This window comes from Astatotilapia calliptera, chromosome 3 (assembly GCF_964374335.1).
Source record: "Astatotilapia calliptera chromosome 3, fAstCal68.1, whole genome shotgun sequence".
Classification (NCBI taxonomy): Eukaryota; Metazoa; Chordata; class Actinopteri; order Cichliformes; family Cichlidae; genus Astatotilapia; species Astatotilapia calliptera.
In genome coordinates, this window is record NC_137424.1 from 2699244 (window position 1) to 2725068 (window position 25825).

General features: G+C 42.4%; 1 protein-coding gene and 1 long non-coding RNA gene across 2 annotated transcripts in view; one reads left to right on the forward strand and one right to left on the reverse strand.

Moving 5' to 3' along the window:
- Positions 1–868: 868 nt before the first annotated feature.
- On the forward strand, positions 869–2507 carry LOC145424052 (uncharacterized). Its single transcript, XR_013905004.1, has 2 exons — positions 869–1230; positions 1262–2507. It is a non-coding gene; the product is annotated as an uncharacterized LOC145424052 (long non-coding RNA).
- Positions 2508–3614: 1107 nt separating this feature from the next.
- Positions 3615–25825, reverse strand: part of LOC113017356 (neoverrucotoxin subunit alpha-like) — a 31739-nt gene continuing 9528 nt past the window's right edge. Inside the window, exons 3-5 of the mRNA XM_080294563.1 lie at positions 20983–21029; positions 20226–20834; positions 3615–11696 (exon numbers count right to left, since the gene is read on the reverse strand). Of these exons, the coding sequence (XP_080150689.1) occupies positions 20287–20834; positions 20983–21029 (595 nt within the window). The 3' untranslated portion in view covers positions 3615–11696; positions 20226–20286. The remainder of the gene's footprint in view (positions 11697–20225; positions 20835–20982; positions 21030–25825) is intronic.

Genomic DNA, 25825 nt, shown 5'->3' on the forward strand with positions numbered 1-25825 from the left:
GAAGGGAACGGCTATATACACAATCCACTGAAGCTCAGGTAGCTTGGGCTCCGGTCTTTAGCTCACCGAACGGCTGTCCTCAGGCTGGCGAGAAATCTGGCACAGAGAGGAAAGGCAGGTAAGTAGTGGCACGACAGAAACTCGGAAAAAGGCTCAGATAGGTGATGACACTGACGAGTGTTACACAATAATCCAGCGAGGAAGCACTTTCAGCAGCCGCCTTAAGAAGTGAGTAAGATGATTGTTTGCAGGTGTCCGAGCCAGGCTGGACCCCAGTGCTCCATTATAAACCAACATTAAGACAAGACAGACAATACACTAACTAAGAATAGTACAATATATACATATATATACATATATATATATATATATATATATATATATACATATATATATATATATATATATATATATACATATATATATATATATATATATATATATATATACATATATATATATATATATATATATACATATATATATATATATATATATATATATATATATATATATATATATATATACATATATATATATATATATATATATACATATATATATATATATATATATATATATATATATATATATATATATACATATATATGTATACATATATATACATATATATACATATATATACGTATACATATATATACATATATATACATATATATATGTATACATATATGTATACATATATATACATATATATATGTATACATATATATATATATATATATATATATATGTATACATATATATATATATATATATGTATACATATATATATATATGTATACATATATATATGTATACATATATATATATATGTATACATATATATATATATAAGGATGCCACTTTCTTGGTTGCTCTTTTTACCCCACTGGTGGATGAGCTGCAATGGTCTCCATTTGTCCCATATGTGTTTACTTCTTCTTCTTCTTTTGCATATTAAACACATTATTCTGTTTCTATGTATTTGCTATGATTTGCTATTTGTTAAGTAACATTGCTTCACTCACTATGCCGGGTTTGTGTGTGGAAGCATTCAGTTGCTGGCAAATCAAACATTCTGCAAATGAAGCTGAATACTCAGTTACATGTTTCTTTACATTTTATTATGTTACAGATTAAGTCATTTGTTCTTACTTTGTTTGTCTTTTCAGTCTTCATGAGGGTCAGGTGTGGGGAAACGCCCGCCCGGCATTTCCTCATTTTAAAGTCCTGATGATGTCACACATGACATCAGCAGGTCAAACCAAGTGGAGGGGTTTGTTTGTCCATAGAGATGCTTCCTTTTGTTTGTTTTAAGGTTTAAATGGATTTGTTGAATGTGTTTCTTTTCATCAATACTGCCATTTAGTTGTGTAAATGTGCATGTTAGAAGTGTGAAGAGGTTTTGTGTTTAGAAATGTATAGAAACCAATCATTTACTGACAGCATGTCTGATGGAAACAAGTGCAGATTATGTATGAAGTCTAACTGCACACAGTAACTGTGTTACAATAAGGACTTAACAGCGCCCTCTGCTGGAGTGTTTCAGTACTGCGCTAACTAGAATACACCACCTCCTCCTCACACCACCTGCTACAGCTCTACTCTTCTATGACTACAGTCATCCACAGCACTGATGTGAGGTCACATGGTTCATATGTAAGGAGCACAGCTGACCTCAGGTCAGTTTAATGACTGTGAGCAGCAGCTGTGTTATTGTCACTGTGACAGGGAGACACTCTCAGACACAGCACTCATGTCAGCTTGTTCTCATGCAGGAGGATCAGGAGCTCCATGTTTGTCTTTCTGTTTGAATCATGATGTGTTTGTGCCATCAGAGTCTGTCATGAGTACTCAGGGTTTCACAGCAGCTCTTCTGGATGCTGACGAGGACTCCAACCTCATGTTTCACCTCTCTGAGCTTCTGATGTCTGTGAACACTCGTGTTTCTTCTCTGGGCTCATCTGGACAAAAACACCTTTCTGTGTTTGGCTGCAGCCTCATTCTGACTGACAGGAAGTGTGTTATCCATGAGCTGCACTTCTGTGAGGAAGTTTCCTGCTGTGTTTCCTGTATGTGGACAAACACGAGTGTTCCAGCTGAGGACTTGGTTCCTTCCACCTGTCCATACAGGACATCACGCTGTCTGCAGCTCTGTAAATGCAGCTGCAGGTCCTTCCACGTGCTGCTCTGTATTTGTGCAGTTTGTAGTGTGTCCTGGGAAACGTAGCACACATGGTGTTCTTCTGCTGTTTCCTCCTTTCACTGAGTGTGAAACACTGACGCTGTGCTGTTGTTCACAGAGGGGAGCTGATTCTAGCTGCAGCTGGACTCTGTCATCTAACTGAATGTGTTGGTGCTGATCACGGGGCTCTGAGGGGGGAGCAGCAGGAGGACTCTGGATGCTGACGTCAGTGTATCTGTGGAAGCTCCCACAGCGTGTCTGTCATTCAATATTGTGCTGTATATTGTATCTATGCAAAGATGAACAGACTGTGTGTTCACTGGTCTCTGTGCTGCAGCTCTGATGTCATCATCACTCCCTCCTCCACCCTCAGCAGTCCCAGCATGCTGCTGTGGTGCACCCCACCCTCACTCTACTCCTGAGCCACAGACCACACCCTCCACCTCAATATACACCACAGTTTTCTCTGCTGTGGAAATGAGATCAGGAGGAAATCATGATTATTATTATTTAATAAACGCTCACATTAATGTGGGCTTATTTGTTTCATATTAGAAACATTAGTTGAGTGTTTTTAGTATAAAATGGTGAAAGTCCCTCTTTTTGCTCCTCCCCTCACCTGTGGATGGACGCTGCTGTTACCGTGGTGACAGCTTGGATGTGTTTCAGTCCTGCCTGGTTATCACTGCAGGAATCTTTCACATTTATTACAGGTAATAACTCTGATTTTTCTGTGTATTATGAACCAAATGTATCCTGATACACACAGAGATGGATGAGCAGAGGTTGTTTTTGCAGTTTATGTAGTTACTATGGACTTAATGCAGACATATTATTAAAATTAGGGCTATAACAGTTGTATTGATGTATAGGTATCTGTGGAAGCTCCCACAGCGTGTCTGTCATTCAATATTGTGCTGTATATTGTATCTATGCAAAGATGAACAGACTGTGTGTTCACTGGTCTCTGTGCTGCAGCTCTGATGTCATCATCACTCCCTCCTCCACCCTCAGCAGTCCCAGCATGCTGCTGTGGTGCACCCCACCCTCACTCTACACCTGAGCCACAGACCACACCCTCCACCTCAATATACACCACAGTTTTCTCTGCTGTGGAAATGAGATCAGGAGGAAATCATGATTATTATTATTTAATAAACGCTCACATTAATGTGGGCTTATTTGTTTCATATTAGAAACATTAGTTGAGTGTTTTTAGTATAAAATGGTGAAAGTCCCTCTTTTTGCTCCTCCCCTCACCTGTGGATGGACGCTGCTGTTACCGTGGTGACAGCTTGGATGTGTTTCAGTCCTGCCTGGTTATCACTGCAGGAATCTTTCACATTTATTACAGGTAATAACTCTGATTTTTCTGTGTATTATGAACCAAATGTATCCTGATACACACAGAGATGGATGAGCAGAGGTTGTTTTTGCAGTTTATGTAGTTACTATGGACTTAATGCAGACATATTATTAAAATTAGGGCTATAACAGTTGTATTGATGTATAGCAACTTGAAATGCTCCCACAAATGGCTCCACAGCATGTAAAAATATAACAAAAGCTCTGGCGGACTTGGTTCTGTGGTCAGTCTTAAAGGGTGAAGTTAAACTCTGTAATCTTCACTGTGTCACAGAGTTCAGTGAGTCCCGTTATTCACAGTATCAATCAGATCATCAGAGAACAGCTGATCAGCAATCAGTGGTGCCAACAGCGCCTCCTGTGGTGAGAGGATGCAATAATGCAATGTAGCATTTTTCCACTCAACACTTGCAGTCATGGAAACTGTCTGTTGGATCTGTGTGACGTTGCTTTCTTGGTTAGAGTTCCTCACAAATGTCCAGATGATTCTTCTAATGAGGCGTCGACCATGTTTGCAGCTCTTTGGAAGAAAACGTCGCCCTTTGCCATCCTTACTTTTCTTTGACTTCTTCAAATGCAGCTGAACTCCAGCTGGTATTTTCTTGGACTTTGCAGCTGTTTCTGGTCATCAGTTCATTCCTGCAAACCTCTGAAGCTGAACAACAATGATGCTGCATTGCTGGCTGATCCCAAAAGGTTGATTCTGTTCATCTGGATGTTTTCAGAAACGTTTGCTCACTGATCAGGTGACTTCTTCAGTCTCAGCTGACTGCAGCTTTACAACCTTACAAACAGCACATTTGTACAATGACTGAAAGCAGCAGCACCTGATATATATGATACTAATATAATACATATACATATATAATCCATACTAATGATGAAGGAACTGAGCTCACAGTCCATTGTTCATTCAGTGAACTACTCAGTTTATTTTGGGCCTCAGAAATGCTCACTCTGTTAGTACATCACTGTCAGCAATAGACTCATTCTGCTGTGTGAACAGGAACACATGTGACATCATTTCCTGTTTATTTTTGATGCAGCGTTTTATCAAATTAGAGCTGCATGAAAAACAAAAACAGCTTCTAAAAGTTTGACATCAAAGCAAATCTAATGTCTTTCACCAAATTCCAGCAGAATCTTCACCAGGACCATAGTGATAGATGTGATAGTTTTCATGTTTCATACAAACTAAAGTGATACACCTCATATGCATTTTATTATTATTCAGGACACCATTACAGACGACACTACATTCAGTGCTGTTTCATTGTTTAATGTTTTATATTAAAAAAATATTATAATATTAATAATATATAATAATATTTGAGCCAGCCTGGCTCGATGTGCATCCCTGAACCTGTGCAAATGTATTTTTTTATTATTTAATTTTATTCTCAAAATATTTTATATTTCCTGGGGGTGGAATTCCCCTAGGTGGCACTGTCATTTTATTAATTTAATAACCCAGCTGACCACTTGCTCACATACTTGGTGGTGGTCGACAGGATGCACATTTGAGATTGAGGGTTGGTCTTGTAAATTAATTGTTTTATTTTGGCAGAGAGCATAGTTCACCTGTTTTGAAGACCTTTTTAAAGTGATTGATTGTAGACAAGACAGCAGCATTTAGGTTTAGGAGGAATATTAACATGATTTTAGCATTTTGCAACCCTAATTTTCCCTTGCTTTTGGTTGCTCTAGCGCAAGAGGAACTGCAGCAACTTACGGACTTGGTGGCACAGTTAAGAGCAGATAATGAGCGGATGCTTCGGGATGGCAGCACTGGTCTGGTTTCTGGTGGAGCGGCTTCAACCTCCTCTGTAACTGCTGGGTGTTTGCCAGGTGTTCGTAGTCAGGCCACTGTTCTAGAGCGGTTGGTGGTGGTGCCTAGGGACCGTAAATGCCCCATGTTTAATGGAAAGACATGCATCAATATAGCCAAATGGGTTGAAGAGGGTTCAAGCATGCATGTGTGCCCAGCATCTGTCTGTTACTAGAAGAAGAGAAACAAGAAAACACCCACTAATATTCCCTAAAATGTAGTGTTTTGTTTGTTTTATTCAATTCCAAATATTGTGTAACAAGACGAAACTGCAAACATGAACGCAATTTTTTTCTCACTGTTAACTATCTGAAGCCTTTCAGTTTCAGTTTTATTTGTCATATGCAAGTTAGCACAGGGTCAACATTGCAATGAAATATATTTGACGAGCAGAAGACTCAGCAGTACAGTACAGTACAAAATAAACAGCTCTTTCTGGTACGCCCTTTCTCGCCAGACACGTGGCAGCACTTTTGCTACAATTTTGTTTGTATTTAACAAAATAAAAATGCAAGCATAAGAGTACACATTAGTTTTTGAATGCAAGTGAAAAATGTTTTTTTTTCCAAATAAATCTCCCACTGAACTAACACAGCCAATCCCTAAACGCGTTTGCACTCTCTTGTCTGAACCGTGGTAAGGAGACCTGTGGCTAATACTTATGGGTTCCATGTCGGGCTTGTAGCCGGGAACTAGCTTAACTTTGCTAGCGAGAGACAGAGAGAGAGAGGCGTTGAAAGGCTGCTCCAGCAGAACTATATTGTTTCGGAGGAAAACACGTACACAGTGTACAGTCGAGTCTTTACAGCTTACTTACAACTGGGCTCGTCGAGCACTCTTTTTGGTTGCAGTCGTCATTATTATATTCACATGCTTCCATCTCCCGTTTCTGCTCGGTAGCACCTTGTACATTTCGACTTTTCTCCCTCCCTCAAGCTCACAAGCACACACAGCGGGAGGGACAGTCTCACACAGTCTCCCTGCAGCACGGACTACACCGCCCATGAGGCTACAGTCTTAAAGGGCCATGCCTGTAACACTCTGCCGCAAGTTTGAGATCCCTGATCTAGGGGGAGAAGCAAGAGAGGAGATCAAGTTTCGCTCTAATTCAGAGGAAATGGACCCTGCTCGGGTGTTGACTATTTTGAAGGAACTGTATGGTAATGCGCAGTCACATGTCACCCTGCAGCAGGCTTTTTTTTCCAAGGAGACAGCAGGAGGGAGAGACTTTGCAGGAGTTCTCATTAGCACTAATGGCTCTGATGGAACCAGTTAAACAAAGCACACCTGATGGCATGCGCGGTGCAGAAGTGCTTCTCCGGGACCAGGTGTGGAAGATGTTGTTGACAGAACCCTCCGCAGGGAGCTCAAACAAGGGGCATGAGCTACAGGAGCTCCTAAAGCACGAGGAAGAGCAGTTAAATCAGCTTGTGCTTGTGCGGCAGGTGATTATCACCCCCCTGCTAGAACCTTGTGAGCTGCAGAGCCACCGTTCAGGTGGGGAGTTCACTGGCTCTCCAAACAATAGGATTGGCAGGTTAATACCATCTTTGTTAGATTTTGTATTGTTGATTGTCATTTATGCTTAGAAATATTTAACCATGTATGCTTAGAGGTGTATAATCAGTTGTGTAGTGGTAGTCTGTGTGATCTTTAACAGACTACAAAGCCTTGGTGTGTATTCCATACTAGAATGCACACCCACAGCCAGGGAACATGGGAGAGATCCTATCTTCTCCTTATTGATATATGGTATAGCAAACACATGTATATCTCTTTAAGTATAAGAGCCTTTTGTTCAGATGGACCCGCTAGACTCCTGGCACCAGCTTTGGGGAGTCTTCACAGGGTCACATCTTGACCACACACACACACACACACACACACGCACACACACACACACACACTGTACTCTTTGTGTGTATGTAGACGTCATATGTTAATGAACCTATGCATATTCATGTAACCTCAATAAAAGAACAGTGGTACAGGAGAACGGAAAGAGCAACTGGGGTCAAGCGAAGGAACGACGCTCTGTCCGGTCTCTCCCATGCACGAGTAACATGAAGAGCTTGCCTACTTATGTCTTGCTTTGCGGTGTAATTATATTGTCTTCAACGTTCCAGCGGATAGGTACAAGCTACAAACCTATCATCTGTGTTCAGGGCCGGCCCGTGGCATAGGCTGTACAGGCAAATGCTAAGGGCGCCATCCATCAGGGGGCATCACGCCGAAGTTCAAGCTACAAACCTATCAATCTTGTCCAAAGATTGATGTTGTGATTGGTGGGGTATCTGTCCCCTGTCTGGTGGATACTGGTTCCATGGTTTCCACCATCACCGAGGGTTTCTTTTTGGCGCATTTTGCCCCGTGGGGACAGGAACGTCTCCAGTCGTATATATATATTGGTTTTTTAGAGCTCAGTGTACTCCTGTGTGGCAAGGAAAGGCCCTCTTGTGGGATCCTCATAGTTAAGGACCCTCCTGATACCAAGCCCTCTGTCCCTGGTATCTTAGGAATGAATGTAATCCATTGCTGTTATCAAAAGCTGTTTGGGGCTTTTGGTGGCTCCTTGTTTAATTCGCCTTATGTGTCACAGGCAGCGAGACCAGTTCTGGAGGCCCTACATCAGTATCACCAGTCTGCATCCCAAGCCCCAGAGGACATGGTCGGTACCGTCAAGGCACGAGGCCTGTGTGGCATGCGGATACCTGGTGGCATCATGCAGCTGGTGGCAACCACATGTTCTCAGCAATTGTCAGGTCAGGCTGTGCTTTTAGAGCCTCCTAAGTCCAGGTTGCCGGCTGGGCTGCTAGCCTCTCCATGTTTGATCCAGATGATCTCGCATGACATGCCTCTGCTTGATGACATACCCGTCCGGCAGAGGTACAGGCGAATTCCTCCTTCTGATAATGAGGCTGTCAGGACCCATATCAACCAATTTTTGGAGGCCCAGGTAATTAGGGAGAGCAACAGTCCTTATGCCTCTCCCATTGTTCTGGTCCGCAAGAAGGATGGAAGCCTCCATCTGTGTATTGACTATCGCTGCTGAATAGCAAAACGAGGAATTATGCTTTCCCCCTAACTCGCATCGTGGAAATTCTGGTTTTCTACCGTCGATTTGGCCAGCGGGTCCAACCAGGTGCCAGTTTCTGAGCAGGATAAGCCTAAGACCGCTTTCTGTACACCGTTCAGCTTGTTCGAGTGGAATCATATATCATTTGGGCTGTGCAACGCTCCTGGTACATTCCAGCGCCTGATGAAGAGGATGTTGGGGGATCAGCAGTGCCATTGTGTTCTCCTCATCAGTCTCTCGGTATTTACAAAGGTTTGAGGTGGTACTTGCATGGCTGCAGCAAGAGGGACTCAAGGCCAAGCTGGAAAAGTGTGCCTTCTTCCAGCAGAAGGTCTGCTATCTGGCCCATGTCATCTCCCGTGAAGGGGTTTCCATCGATCCGGCCAAGGTTGATGCAGTAGCCAAGTGGTGACGTCCTTGTTTTGTGTCAGAGCTGAGGTCATTCCTGGGCTTCACTAGTGTTAGAGGAAAAATGATTCTATGTAACTTTACCTTCTTTTAAATGTACAAGCTGTGTTCAAGATAAGTAGTTTAGAAGTGTCTTTCAGATTTTCCCAGCAAGGACATATTGTTTCAGATTGTTTTATCTTTCTCCCAGCTCTCTGCTGACGAGACTAGCGCCACATATGGAGTTGTTTATTTTATCTGTTTATTATTTTCTTATCCTGTTCTCACTGTCTTTCCTATAAAAAGTGCCAAGCCTCTGTTCACGACGTGAGTTGTTCTCAGCAGCTCACCCGTGTACACGTTTAGCAAAGAAAGTAACTTTGTCTCATTGTGTCTTTATTTCTCCTGGGTTTTTTACAGAGTTTTCCCCCAACATTTCTTGGTCCTTCGGAGCCGGAGCGCCTCCATCGTGTCCCATCTCCGTGACCAGTCCACGTTGTTCGCCTGTCGACAGCTCACACACCAGGTGTGTGATAAAAGACCAAGAGCGTTAAATTCGGGTCTTGGCCAACGTCTTAGAAAGCGACCCACGGTGGTGGGGCCCGATCGAGGTGGACCAGACCCGGCGACACTGACCAGGTAGATACAGACACACTGACACAATCTTGCGTAAAAGCGCATTTTAAATTCAGGGAATTTAAAATAGCGGAAGTAGCTCGTCGACTGGTAGCTCTGGGAGCTCGTTGACTGGTAGCGTAGCTCGTCGACTGGTAGCTCTGGGAGCTCGTCGACTGGTAGCTTTGGAGCTCTGGGTAGCTCCCCTAGCTGGGTCTAGACTGGGTCTAGGGAGTAAGTAGCTCTGGGAGCTCCCCTTATCATTAGGGTTCCGGTCGCGCGCGCGTCGAAGCTGTGAATGTGTGTGTGTGTGTGTGTGTGTGTGTGTGTGTGTGTATTGTTTTAATTTACGGAGCAAGCTGAATTTTCACGGTCCAATAAGAGACTGAGCTGCTTCTACTGTGTTTTCTTTTACTGCTGTTCACTGACGTGCTGGTGAGTTGAGAGAACGGTCGAGTTCCGTCTCGTAAAGTTCACACCGCTTTCGGAACTAGTCCGAAAGTCAAAGGGCGTGTGAACAACCACTCTCGTCTCTAATACCAGCGAAGGTGATAGCAGCTGTATCGTGTATATATACACGATAATAGTAATATGTATATTACTTAAACAAAAATAAGTAAATACATAAATAAGATGGGTAATCAAGCAAGTGAAATTAAAACTCACTCCTGCTGACGAGCAGTGGTGAGAAAAGAAAAGTCCAGACGCCGGACAAAAACAGTGTCTGTAAATTGAGAGATTTAAGAAAACAAAATATAAACAGTCAGAAGAACAGAACTCAACTGCCAGTTTAGTAAAACCAGAAGACGAGACACTGTGCAGTGCCCACAATCCTTTTAGTAAACCATCACTCACTCCTGCAGCCGCATCTGCAGCACCACTCATATCAGGAAGAACATAATAATCCCTTATTAAGTGAAAACTAGAGATCAACGTAGTTTGAGGTAGTTTAAAAGGGTTGAAAACAGACCCCACTGAGTAGATATAAATATAAAAAGTACGAAATAAAGATAAACAAAGGGAAAATTACAGTAGAAATTATCTTTAGAGTATTTGAAATTAATAATAGCAAGGATAACAACCTGTAAAGTGATATTATCAATGAAACACAGTTGGCATGATGACCATGCCCACAATGTATAAAATGAATATAAAGCAAATAATTCACACAAATATTTTAATAACATAAATAAAGTATATTAAGGCTGTGTCACTGTTCAGCCAAGGACAGTGTGTGAAAAGGTAACTGTCTCCACCTTGGGAAAAGGATGATACTGCAGATCACCTGAAGCCCTTGATGGATACAAAATAAAATATAAATAATATAATAGAACTGCCTGGTCCGCCATGCAACAGAGAGAACAAATGTGACCGCAGATTGGATGAATTCTAAATGATCTGTTTGCTGAATAAGATGATCATAACTAACAAATTGGCTCAGTAGTAGTATAATGGTACACACTAATAAAATATTATAATATGCTATTGCTGTTATATAAGACAAAGAGGATAATATTAACAATGACATAATATTAATATGAAGAGGCACCTTAGTCGGTTATGATGTGAGGTGGATAATTGTTAAGCAGTAGTCTGCATCAAGCTTAAGGTTTGCTGAAACTCAGTGTAATGACATGTGAGATGAAGACAATACAGAGAATAACTAAACTAATGAAGTGCATAGAGGCACTTGACCAGCTTGAAACCTATCATTCTAGCATGACACATTGCTGAGATATAGAGCACACCTATAATAACAACCAATAAGCAAAATCCTGTAGACAACAGCTAAAACTACAGGATTGAGAAGCTGAATTAAATATGTAGACACTGCTAAGCATGTTACACATTTTCTTTTCTTTTTATTTATCTGTTTCTTTTCGAGCAGAAGCTGCTGTAACACACCCAAAGAAAGACTCTAGGTCTGACCAACCGTTTCAGTCGTGGGCAAAAAGATGTCAGTCAATAAAATTCTAAAAGATAATTTATTGACGAAAAATATATCAAGAGATAAAAGATAAAACAGTCCAGTGTCCCACTTATGAATTGTATAAAAACACACAGTCCCAAGGCCAGAGCCAGCTATGCCACACAGCCAAGTTACACTCCACATGTTGCCTTTAACAGGGTTAGAAGTTGTCCTTGGAGACCCACCACCCTGCAAGCATATAGTCAGTGGTCACTCAAGCCTCTGCAATCCTGCTGCCTTTAGGCTGTGGCATATAATAGGCCCTGGACTGCACAGAAAGACAAAACGACACACTTAATATAAAATTCATAGCACAAAACCCATCCATCCCAAACATATCTGATTTCATCACATTACATACCTGCACAGAGAGACAAAACGAAACAGCAGTGTTTGTAGTGTGGGCTATAAGTAGACCAGTGTATCAGTGCAATCAAGTACACCTGCCTCTAATTAGTCCAACCCCATTCCAGCCATTGGCTCACCAAAAATGTGACACACACAAAACCACTCCCAACCCAGTGCAACTTGACACAATAATATGGAGCTGAATTAACACAGGCACATTAGTCTACCATGTTACAAGCTGCATGCTATTACAAGCCAACATATGCAGACTTCTGCCTTGTTCGGGTGGCAGCATTTTTTCTTTTTTCTTTTGTGTCCTGACACGTTTATGTTTTTGTTTTTGTTTGATTATTTTGTTGGTTTTGGAAACAAATTTAAACGAACTTGTGACAATACTTGAGAATCACACTGACACAGTGATTAGGCATATGATTGGAAAATGCCTAGGTTTAGAGCTGTGAGCAATGCAAAGTTAAATATATATATGTATAAATGGGAAACAACCCTGACTTGAAAGTTTGAAATGTGTGAGATCCATGACTTGTTTGAAAAACTAGAAATTATCTAAAAATGCCTTAAGTGAAAATGTAGTGTTGCATCTATTCTCCCAAACCAAGACAAAAAAAGAAGCAGCATTCTGTAACTTAAAAATAAGGCTGACGTGTTGACAATAGACTAAAACACTAATTCGCAGGTGGCTATCAGGAACAGAGAGGCGAGCAAAGTCACAAACACCAAGGCTGCAGACAGCCACGCAGAAACAGCAGATAACATAGAGACAACGCCTGCTAGAACCGTGGAGAGGAAGGTCACTTCACACGAGATTGTAGGAGGAGGCCACAGAGAAATAATGCAAAACAGTTTTGAGGCAGCCACTTAAGAACTTACAGTTTTCAAAGGACAAATTAGTTGTAAAGTCAGCTGCAGGCCACACAACTGTACAACAATTAACTGCCCCTTTAGAACTAGTACATACAGCAAGTGGCCGCAGGTGCTTTATTAAATGCATATGACCCGTTGTGTCCAGTAAATTTGCTAGGTAGAGACGCTCTGACAAAACTTAAGATAGCAGTCATGGCATTCTTTTTTGGTATTACACCTGAGTGCATGCTAAATGACACCCGCCACATCCACTTTCCAGAAACCGACCGAGTATCACAACATTCTGAGATTTAAACAAACTCCAGGCCCAGATCCACCTTATGATCAGCAAGTGTGGAAGCTAGGAGAACAGCACTTGACCTTACAGCACAGGCCGAAATTGTGTAGGTTACGCAGTGACCACAGATAGTAGAATAATAGAAGCAAAACCACTTTCTTGTTCATATTCTGCACAGAGCGCTGAGCTGTCAGCTGTGATTTGCGCATGTGAAATACACAAAGATAAACAAATAACCATTTATATAGACAGCCAGTATGTTTTCTCTGCTGTGCATCATTTTGCAAAAAATTTGGAAAACCAGAGGAATGATTACACCAACCGGAAAACCAGTTCAGCATGCCAACCTCTTACAACGCCTCTTTCATTGCTACAGGCAATAACTTTGCTGACAGAGCAGCAAAACAGGCGGCACAAAAGACAAACTTCACATTGATGGCAGTAAACACGCATCAGATTCCACTGGATGTGTTGAAAAACGGAGCAGTTCTGACAAACGACTTAATGATGTGTTGTGGCAAGCCAGTGTTGCCAAAATTCCTCCACAAAATGGCGGCATTAGTGACTCATGGCTGTACGCATTTGTCATCGGGGGGAATGACCTGTATTGTCAACTCTCATTTCTACACTGTAAATTCTACACTGTAAATTTTGAAACATCAGCAAAACAATTTGTCAGAACGTGCATGACGTGTCAAAAACCTCACCCTTTTCACACAATCCACATGGACCTTATTGAGCTAAATGAATGCCAAGGGTAAAAATACGCCCTAGTGGTTATAGATGTATTCTCAAAGTGGCCAGAAATCTACCCAGTGAAAAAGGCAGATACATTTTCAGTAGCAAAATGTATGTCTAAGTTGTAGGAAAATAAAGAGATGATTGTAAATGATGTCTATCAAGTGTCTTGCAGATTACAGCCCGGTGACTGGGTTCTGATAAAGGTGCTCCAAAGAAAAAACTGGAGCGCACCCAGGTGGGAGGGACCACATCAGGTTCTCCTCACCACGCCCACCGCTTGCAAAATTGCGGAACGACCATCTTGGATCCATCAGAGTCCCTGCAGGCGAGTAAGTGAAGCCATCTAAACTCAGCCGACACAGGCTCGCCCAACTGTTGTGATCTCGCCCGGTGGAGGGAACAGCCTTTCTGGCCGGGGGGTCTACTCACGACAGGAGGGTGTGTCCTGTTGTCATGAGGTGGTGGCTCCTAATAACTGCAGCGGCCCTGACCCTGGCCGGGCTCCTCATCTTTGCTTCCGTGAGGGACAACAAGTCACGCTATCTGAAGAAACGGCAGACACTGTATGACAAAGGAAAGTACACCACGTTTCCCCATGGCTACGCCACTAACTTCTGGTGGCAGCTTATGAACACTACAGCTCACCTGAATAATAAAACTGACTGTTATGCATGTACCCATATGCCCCTATCCTCACAGACGTCTGGCCTGTGGCCGTACAGCATACCTGAAGATCGCAGTTGGTGCCTGTTGGGCCTGGCAACACATCCAGGCTACGGTACTCTTTGGTCCAAGGCCAACTACAGCATCCCAGCAAAAGCAACCTGGAGGTCATCATCACTCACGAATGTGAACTGTTCCGGACAGACCTACCTACTGACCTGGCCCCAAGTCTCAGACCCACTGCCTGATGTAATTCTACTGAACAAACTGAACGCAGCACAACTGCCAATATGTGTGATGAACAATGGATCGCGGGCAGTGGGGGAGCTGCCTACTCACCTATGTAAGTACATATACACTTTCTGCCCACCGAGGAATGAGAGGAAGTGTATGGCCTGTTCAATCAACGAAACCTGTGCCAGTAACGCGACGCTGATGAGCCTCAACTGTCGCCCCGACTACAGCTACCGAATGCCACTACAAACAAAGACTCAGTACCAGACAGGATGTGCACGGACGGCACCCAGCAGTAGAGGAACCAGAGTTTTGGCTGACTGGTACTTCCTATGTGGCAATAAGGCTTATCTGTCACTCCCTGAAGGTTGGGGGGGTCTGTGCGCCCTGGTGCAATTATCAGATCACGTCTTCTTCATGCAAAGTATTGCACATCACCCAAGCAGCCGACAGAGACGTGAAATGGACATCGCCTCACCCAATTCTTTCGGCATTACAGTGGACACTGGAGTGCCGGGAGAGTTTCGCATCTGGGGAGGAGGAGTGAAATTCTTACAGAGCTTGATCCCCGGCATTGGAGTTGCCGAGGTGCGGGATCACGTGGAAATCAACCGATATGCTCTGCTACGACACATCAACTTAACTAAGACCCTGGGAACGGCCTTAGCAGGAGAACAGCAGGCCATCAGAACGATGGTGCTGCAGAACAGACTGACCCTGGACCTGCTAACAGCATCACAAGGAGGAGTTTGCAAGCTGATCGGGGAGACATGTTGCACTTTTATCCCTGATGGATACGAAGCTGGAGGAGACATTTATGAAGCTTTGCAGAATTTGACCGTTCTGCAACAATATGTCACTGACCACACACCTGGAGCAGCTACAGCACAAGGCTGGCTGGACTGGCTGTTTGGCGGTCCATGGCTGGCTGCTGTAGCAAGACCGTTTGTCCTTCTAGGTCTCATCATGATAGCACTGCTCATATTACTGTTGTGTGTGTTGCCATGTCTAAGAGTAATGATTTCAAAGATGATAACAACTACAATGACTGCTTATGTTGCCGTGCCTCAAGAAGAACAGCATCCCGTTGCCATTCTGTTAGAGGAGAACTTGTAATAACTGCTAATGAATGACGTGGTGATTAAAAATGACTTGTCAAGTGATCATGCACTGATTAACACATTAGTAGTTTATACAGGTACAACATAAGGTTTTCTTATTCTTTTATTTTATTTTTTGTAGTTTTAGTTTTATTATTTTTCTTCATTATTACTTTTATACTTTCTTTTATTGTATTTTCCTTAATTCTTTAATTCTTTTATTTGTTTCAGTCTTTAGACCACATGATTTACATTTTTGCTAGGCTCACAATTTAAAACTTGCTAAACGTACTTAATCAATGACTTTTTTAGATATTGTTGTATACATTTAAAATAAGTTAAAACAGGAGGGAATATGTTAGAGGAAAAATGATTCTATGTAACTTTACCTTCTTTTAAATGTACAAGCTGTGTTCAAGATAAGTAGTTTAGAAGTGTCTTTCAGATTTTCCCAGCAAGGACATATTGTTTCAGATTGTTTTATCTTTCTCCCAGCTCTCTGCTGACGAGACTAGCGCCACATATGGAGTTGTTTATTTTATCTGTTTATTATTTTCTTATCCTGTTCTCACTGTCTTTCCTATAAAAAGTGCCAAGCCTCTGTTCACGACGTGAGTTGTTCTCAGCAGCTCACCCGTGTACACGTTTAGCAAAGAAAGTAACTTTGTCTCATTGTGTCTTTATTTCTCCTGGGTTTTTTACAGAGTTTTCCCCCAACAACTAGTTAGTACCAACGCTTTATGGAGGGATTCCCCACGTTGGCGTCTCTCTTACATCAAGTAGTGGGTAAATTGGCTGGCACAAAGTCAAAGATAGGCTTGGGACAGGCTTTATGTGATGCCTGGACACCTCAGTGTGAGGGGGGCTTTAAGGCTTTGAAAGCAAAGCTGGAATCCCTCCGGTGCTGGCATGTGCCAACTTAGGTGCAGTTCTGTCCCAAGAAACAGAAGGTGGTGTTAGGCCCGTGGCTTATGCGAGCCAAGGTCTTTGACCCCATGAGCGCAACATGGATAACTACAGCTCCATGAAGCTGGAATTTCTCACACTCAAGTGGGCCATGGGTGAAAAATTCTGAGAGTACCTGCTGGGACAGAAGTATGTGGTCTTCACTGACAACAAGCTAGGTGCCACTGAGCAGATGTGGGCATCCCAGCTGGCGGCCTTTGACTTTGAGATCAAATATCGGTCGAGCCACAGCAATAGGAATGCTGATGCTCTCTCCCGACAGTATGAGACAAGCTCCAGCTTGGCCGAGGGGTGTGTTGCCTGGGATTTCCGTTTCGATTGTGCTTCAGCAGGCTCCGCGTCCAGTGGTGTTGCCCTCAGCTACTCAGCTAGAAATTGGGTATTCCCGTCTCATTCTCCTGGGGATATTTATTCAGAGGTGGGTAGTAACGAGTTACATTTACTCCGTTATATTTATTTGAGTAAGTTTTTGAAAAAAATTTACTTTTTAAGTACCTTTTTTGCACAATACTTTTTACTTTTACTTGAGTACATTTGTGAAGAAGAAACGGTACTTTTACTCCACTACATTTGCAAAATTTGACTCGTTACTTTTAAAAAATAATTAGTTTAACACATTAGATAACATGCCGCCAGTGGAGTTTCCGGTAACTTTTTTACCAATCAGATGTGGCCATGCAGTCACATGACCAGTTTGAAACTGTGGCGGGCAGAGCGGCCCAAGCGTTTCAAAGTAGTGGACACACGGAAAGAAGAAACATTAAAAACATGGTAGAGCCAGTCGTCTACACTAGAGCTGAAGAGGACACCCTTGGCCTTACATACAAAGGATGTTTCGCTTAAAAGCAGTACAAAAGAACAGCTGTCTTCAGTGAGAGCCAAAACAACAACTTTTCAGCATGAAACAACTCAGCTCGTGTAACCTGAGGAAACAGTAAGTTTTCTCTAAATATCTTTAAGCTGTGGTTAGCTGGATGTCAGTCTTATGTTGCAGACGCTGTGTCGAGCTGGAGCTGAGAGTCATATTTTCGGCGCTACGTTGTAGTGAGATAAGTTTGTGGGTATTTTGTGCAGCTTCGGCTGTCTTTTTAACTGCTCGCTGGTTAGCTAGCGTGAGCTATAAGCTAACAGCTAGCCTGGTTAATGACGCTAGAGCTCCACGCACATGCAAACAGCTCGTCTCTACTGCTTTAACTGTTAAAACAGAGGCAATACTACGGGTGACAGGGTTTATTATGTCAAACAGCAGCTTGTTTAGTTTAAACAGTCTACATTAAGCTGGGCAAACACTGTGCGATTTTTTTCAGTCGCATTATTCAGCTCTTGCTCAAACTGTACAATTGAATCACAGGGGTTAGAAGTTCATAGGTCACGATGCAGGGTCTCACACTATACGGCCTGATGCTCTGATGCGACCTGAGTGCTCAAACTGTGCATTCATAACATGAAGCTTATCATACAAAGTCTGTCTCTCGTTCTTCCTCTCTCTGTCTTTATTATGTGAAACGGCACTCTTTCACTCACACAGACACACACACCACCGCCGTCAACTTTGCTAAATTACTAATGACAAACATTGACCAGGCAGCTGTGATTGAGCAGCAATGTCCATCCAACTCTTTTCATGGTTGTTGTAGTCGTGATAATTTTGTGAGGTCACATTGAAAAGCCTCGGATACAGAAGCGTAGAGCTGCCATCCAGGCAAAAGAAAAATAGAAAAGTGAAAAGTATATTGTTCTAACAATATACCTTTCACGTTTGAACAATATAATATCACGTTATTACAATATACCGAATTATCATGTTCGTACAATATAAATATTATATAGGCTACATCGCAGCTCCAGTCACACTTCCATCACCGTCTTTCTCGTCTTTTCCCAGAGTAACAGCCAAACAGGAGGATCTATTGGAGAGCACTGCTTAGCTCGGAACACATTCTTATTTTAAACTTAATGTGGAATTCATTGCAAACTGTTTGTGCGGGATATGAATGACAAGATTTTGTTTTTCTACAAGAGTTAGTAAAAACCATCCCCAATGTGATCAAATCTTCTTGCCAAACATCTGCAGCTTGGCAGTGTATACAGCACTATAATGACCAGAGCTAATTCTTTTGAAAACCATACATCTTTCCACAGGTCTCAACTTCATCAGACATCACCTAGACTCAGAGCTGGATGAGGCCAGCATAAACAACAGCCTAACCGACTAAGATGATGGATCCATGGGGTCAGGAAAGCCTGAAGCAGGGGAGCTGCAGAGGTACCTTTCAAGTCCATTCACTGGAGGTGTGGCTCTATTGCATGGTGTTCCTCACATCAAGAAGCTGTTGATCAAAATCAATACAGCTCTTCCTGCATCAGGAGCCTGTGAGAGACTTTTTAGTCATGCAGGACTCCTGTTCATTGCCAAACGGTCACAGCTTCACAGCAAGAAGCTTGAGAGCCAACTGCTGCTGAAGCTGAACCACCATTTCACTGACTGAAGAAACGATTTATGGTAAAGTGAGCCATACACATATGTACATCCACATAGTGGAACTTTGCATTTGTCTTTTATAATTAGTTTTACTCTCTTTTCAGTGCTTATTTGTGAGTGTAGTTTTTATTTGAAAGATTTTCATTCTGATGTTTGTATCGCATGTTTTTAGTGTTTTCATATTACATTGTGTTAATCCGCTGTCTATACTTAAGGGTATTTTAGTATACAAAAAACATTTTATAGTTTTGTTAGAATGTCTATTCCTGTGGAACTTTAGCACAGATGTTTGTGGGTTTTTTGTTTTGTTTTTTTAAATTCCTGCTGTCCACCTTGGGAATAAACTTTTCCTGATTATACCTGTTGCATCTCTGTGTCATTTGTTTCTGATTTACTTAATCCCTCTTGTATTTAAAAGAACCACCCCTAGTATGACATTCTGACGCATCAGCTGTAGTTTATTGTGTTGAAGTTGCCTCGTTCTAATGTTTTCTCTGAGGCTGCTCTAAATGCGAATATATTTACTGTGGGTTTTGCTTGAAAAAGCTTTACGTTGTGAAAAACTGAAATCTTGAAATCAGAATTGTTGTGCCTTATTTTGTGGATCTTTTTACATATATTCCTTTTGAAAATACTAAAATTTGTATATTTATTTATTTTTGTTTGTCTGATAGCATTTATTTATGAAATAAATCGGACATTTCAAACAGTTACTCGCTACTTACTCAGTACTTGAGTAGCCTTTTCACTAAGTACTTTTTTACTCTTACTCGAGTAACTTTTTTGACAACTACTTTTCACTTTTACTTGAGTAATAATATTTTAAAGTAATGATACTCTTACTTGAGTACAATTTTTGGATACTCGACCCACCTCTGTATTTATTACCACGGAAGCACTAGCTGGTAGTCGGGCCATACGCATGTCCTTGTGCAGTTGAACATAATCCACGCTTTTAGTTGAAAAACAAACAGGCAAAAACCTCCCAGAAGTTCTGAAGCCAAATGGGCTACTTTCCTCTCTCTCACTTCCTTTCTATCGCTCCTCTCTCTCTCTCCGCGCTTGCCCTTCACTGGTACGTGACTGGGTTAATTGGGAACCCACCTGCACATTGATTGTAGGGCGGCACTGGTCCGTATAAAGGGAAGACGGTCTTCCTTCTGCTTTATTCCTCCCACTTCACTGACGAACCATGAGGATAATAACTGACATAAAACCCAGGATAAAGAGTTTGAGTGAATGTGGTGTTGAAGGTGTGGAGGTGGATCAGAGTGTCAGAGGAGACTCTGTAGAAGGACAGAGTGCCAGCAGGACAGTCCACATACACTGCTGCTCTGTTAGAGACAGAGGAGGAGGAGGAGGAGGAGGAGATGGATGTTTTTATCTTATTGTGCCTGACACAATGAGGACGTTCATCAGAGCAGTACAGACTCCAGGACTGATCATTCCATCCAAACACACAGTCATCACTGTCTCCTTTCTTTCTGATGCTTCTGTAACTCACTGATATATAAACGTTTCCTCTCCACTCGACCTCCCAGTAACAGCGACCAGTCAGACCATTTCTACACAGCAGCTGAGGATAAACATCAAATCTGTCTGGATGATCAGGATATGACTGAACCTCCTCCACATGTGTCACCTTCCTGTTGTTGTCAGACAGTTGGAGCTTTGTGTTCACTGTGTTTGTGTTGATTGTGAGTTGACAGGAATCTGATGGAGAGAACAAACACAATCCAGCTGCAGTTATTGATCCATCATCTGTTCATTGATTGACACTTTGATGATGACTCCTGACATGATGAAGATGGTTGAATGTGTGCTGCTTTGTTTTCATGAATCCCATTAAAAACACACTTACACTTCCTCAGACCTGGTCTCAACCATCGGACTCCAGCAGGCTCCACCCTGAAAGGAGGAGGGGGGTCAGAGCAGCACAGTCAGCATGCACACATGGACATTACATGGCTCTCATACACATACTGTTCAAATCAAATCAAAATTTATTTATAAAGCACAAAATAAAACAACAGTGTTGACCATAGTGCTTCACAGTCAGTAAAAACAGAGACAATTAAAACAAACAATAAAAGGGGACAACAAACAATACGTAACAACACAACAAGCTAGACCAGCCAACTAGTCAGAATCGAAAGCCAAAGTAAAAAAATAAGTTTTAAGACATGATTTAAAAGACTGGATAGACTCGGCAGTACGAATATGAACAGGGAGGTTATTCCAGAGTCTAGTTGCCACGGATGCAAAGGTCTTCATTCGAGACCTAGGTTGTGCTAGGAACCTGTGATTGGACGATCTAAGTACTCTGTTGGGATTGTATAAATGGAGTAGTTCAGAAAGATAGCTGGGCGGTAAATTATTCAGAATTTTCAAAGTGAAGAAAAGAATTTTAAAATCTATGAGATATTTAACAGGGAGCCGATGTAGTTTGGCTAAAATTGGAGTTATGTGTTCATGGATTCTCGTACCTGTTAAAAGATGCGTCCAAAAATACTGTTGGACACTGACAAAGGAACAGTCCAACATTTTCACAAATACACACTTCAATCCACATGTGGATCACACGGCTGTTGTCTAGGAATAATCCTGGATCTGTCACCACTTTATTGAATGGAATAGGACTGATTCAAACTGTGCCCTTCATTATGTTTATATTCCTCTTCTGTTTAGCTGGACAGGACACTTCCTTCCTGCCTTTGCTACCAACTGGTTTTCTCCTCTTGGAAACACACACATTCAATATGGCTGACACTCAATTAGGTGCACATAGGCCACTATCTCAGGTACAGTACACCTGAGGCCAGAGGTGGAAGTACTTCAGTAGAATTTTCATGTATTTGTACTTTATTTATTTTTGTTTAGATGCAAAATCACCCTGTAAACAACTCCTTGGTGGCGGAGCCCCTGGTGTTGATGAGGTCCGCCCCGAGTTCCTGAAGGCTCTGGACGTTGTAGGGCTGTCCTGGTTGACATGCCTTTACAATGTTGCGTGGAGATCAGGGGCAGTACCCCTGGACTGGCAGACCGGGGTGGTGGTCCTCATCTTTAACAAGGGGGACCGGAGGGTGTGTTCCAACTACAGGGGGATCACACTCCTCAGCCTCCCTGGGAAAGTCTATGCCAGGGTGCTGTCTCTGGTTCTGTTCATAATTTTTCTGGACATGATTTCTAGGTGCAGCCAAGTGGCGGAGGGCTTTGGCTTTGGTGGCCTCACAATCTCATCTCTGTTTTTTGCAGATGATGTGGTTCTGTTGGCTTCATCAGGTGAGGGCCTCCAGCTCGCACTGGAACGGTTCGCAGCCGAGTGTGAAGCAGCGGGAATGAGGATCAGCACCTCCAAATCTTTGGTGTCATCCTTTTGATGAGCTGCACATTTGCATAGTGCTAATTCTTTTGGCAACGTTATTACTTCTAATAGCTCTTTTAGAAGGCTTGCATGTTGAACTGGGTTGCCTGAGGAAGTTGTCATTCCTCTGTTATGCCATATTTTCGCGAAATGATGAACTGCTGAATAGACATATTGGCTGTCTGTGTAAACATTAACACTTTGACCTTCGTACAGTGTACATGCTCTAATGACTGCGGTCAATTCTGCGCTTTGAGCAGAGTTTGAGGAACTGAGAGCTTTTGCTTCTACCACTGTATCAACAGTTGTGACCGCATAACCCACACAATTTCTACCGTAAATGTCTTTTGACGCTGAGCCGTCCACAAAAACATTACTGAAACTGCTCTGGGGGGAACTGTGTATATCAGCGCGAGGCTTTGTGTCTTCCTCTAATTTTTGAAAACAACAATGTTGTTCTCCATCCAGAGGGGTCGGCAAAAGTGTTCCTGGGTTCAGCTGACCACATTTCTCTATTTTTATGTGTGATTGCGAAAGTAAAATCCCCACATAAGAAAGTTGTCTGGCATGTGTGAGGAAAGAGAGGTTTGCTTGGAGCAAAATAGAGGTCACTGCATGTGGGACTCTAATGATCAATTTATGTCCTAGAACAATGTCTGCACATTTTTTAACTGCCTCTGCTGCTGCTGCGCATGCCTGAACACAGGTAGGTAATCCAGCAGCTACAGAGTCAAGTTTGCATGAGTAGAAAGCTAATGGGCGTTGTTTTTCTCCAAAAGCTTGAGTTAAGACTGCTTTCATGTACCCTCCTGCACCATCAACATGGAGAACGAAAGGTTTTTCATAGTCTGGTAATGCTAAGACGGTACATGTCTGCAATGCTATTTTTAACTCAATGAAAGCTTTTTCTGCTTCTGGGGTCCATTGTACTTTGTCTTTTAATGCTAGGTCTTTACCATAGATGAGGTTCTGTAGTGGTTGAGCTAGCAGTGCGTACTCTGGAATCCAACATCTACAGAAATTGCACAGACCTAAAAAACTCATCATTTGTTGTTTAGTAATTGGCTTTGGAGCATTTTGTACAGCTACTTTTCTGCTGTCTAATAGTTGTCTGCCTTGTCCTGTTAGTTTGTGGCCAAGGTATGTTACTTCCTGGCTCCACAACTGTAGTTTATGCTGTGATACTTTGTGGCCTTGCTCTGCTAGATGTTGCAAAACTGTTAGTGTGTTTTCTTTGCATTCATCCTGTGTATGGCCTGTGATCAATATATCATCTACATACAGCAAGAACTGCCCTGGAGCAGGGAGAGAACAAGATGACATTGATTTTCTCAAAGCCTCTGCATAAAGAGTGGGGCTATTCTGGAATCCCTGAGGCAACCTTGTATAGGTATACTTTTGATTGTCAAAGGTGAATCCGAATAGCTTCTGTGAGTCAGGGTGCAGAGGTACGGAAAAGAAAGCATTGGACAAGTCTATTACAGAGAACCACTGTTCTTTTGGAGTTACTTGATTTAGAATTGTGTGTGGGTTTGCAACCACTGGAGGTATTTGCTCTGTTACCTTGTTTATTGCTCTTAGATCATGAACTAGGCGATATTTTCCTGTATTAGCCTTTTTTACTGGAAAAATTGGTGTATTACACGTGGCTTCATTAGTTTTCACGAGAATACCTGCTTTTTGCATATCTGTTATGACTGGTCCAATTCCTTCCTTCTGCACTCAAAGGATATTGTGGTTTCACAGGCCTTCTGGCCCTTATGCTGACCTAACTATCAGAGTGTCATTAGAGAATTTCATTTTCACTTGAGGCAATTTTAGATACCTTCTAGTTTTTTAAAGAATTCACACATCTTACATATTTCAAACTTTGAAGTTTTTTGTTTTGTACACACATATATATATATACATATATATACATACATATATATATATATATACATATATATATATACATATATACATATATATACATACATATATATATATATATATATACATATATATACATATATACATATATATACATACATATATATATATATATATACATATATATATATATACATATATATATATACATATATATATATATACATATATATATATACATATATATATATCTCGGTGGGACCTCCAAGCAGCTGGATAGCGTAGTGGTTAAACTACACGCCTTTGGAACAGAGGATCGCAAGTTCGATTCCTGCCTGGGGCGTCTGTATCCAGTAAGGGTCCTAAGGCTAGACCCCCTATGCTAAGCAAGCCTACCGCAGACATGAGCGAGACAGATAAATATGAAGGCATGCCGGCTCGGACGTCGCCCGGATCAACAAGGTCCGCGTCAGGTGTTGAGGAACCAGGGCACCCTGACGAAAAGTGGGCTACTGGAACAAGAAGGCATCGGTGGGCAAGGGATGAAAACCGGGCGTTGTTGGAATGCTACTACGCAAGTAACCCCGGCGGAAGGGGCTACATGAATAGGATGAGGGACCTATGGATTCTTCGATACCCAACATCCACAATGACGGCGAAACAACTAGTAGCTCAGTGTTCCAACATTCGAAAGAAGGGACTGCTCTCACAGCTAGAGATTGACGAGGTACAACACAAATGCTACGGCAAGGAGGAGTCAGGACGCCAGGTCAGGGGGGAGATATCATCACCCCCACCCGAGATTGGGTACATAGCCCCAAGTGCGATAGGAGAGTTGAGTGCGAGAGGAACTGACCTGAAAAATAGGATCATGGCCAAGCTTGAAACCTGGATCCCCCGTAGCCGGTTACCAAGATTACGTGAAGTACCCTCAGAAGGTCTGCTAGATGATGTTAATGCAGCACTACGGGCAATACCTACAACCACGATTACCGACACTAACAAGCTGATCTACAATACGGCAGCAGTGATCAGTGAGATGCTTGGCTATAAGTTGAACAGCCACAAGGGGCAGTACCCTCCATGGAGAAGGAGGCTAGAGGGCAAGATCAAAGTAGCACGGAGGGAGGTTAGCCAACTAACGGAGTTGCAGAAAGGTGCGACAAAGAAGGTGCCTAAGAAATACAGCAAGCTGTCCATACCTGAGGCCTTGGAAACTGCCAAGCAAAGACTCACAGCCTTGGCCAGCCGCTTGAGGAGGTACACCAGAGAGATAGAAGGTAGGAGAATAAACCAGCTGTTCTCCACAGAACCAGCAAAGGTGTACTCTCAGTGGCAAGGGAACAATAAGAGAACAGCACCACCAAGGCTGGAGACGGAGCAATACTGGAAGAGCATATGGGAGAAGGATGCAACCCATAACGGCAATGCTCAGTGGCTAGAGGATCTGAGGGCAGACCACAGCGAC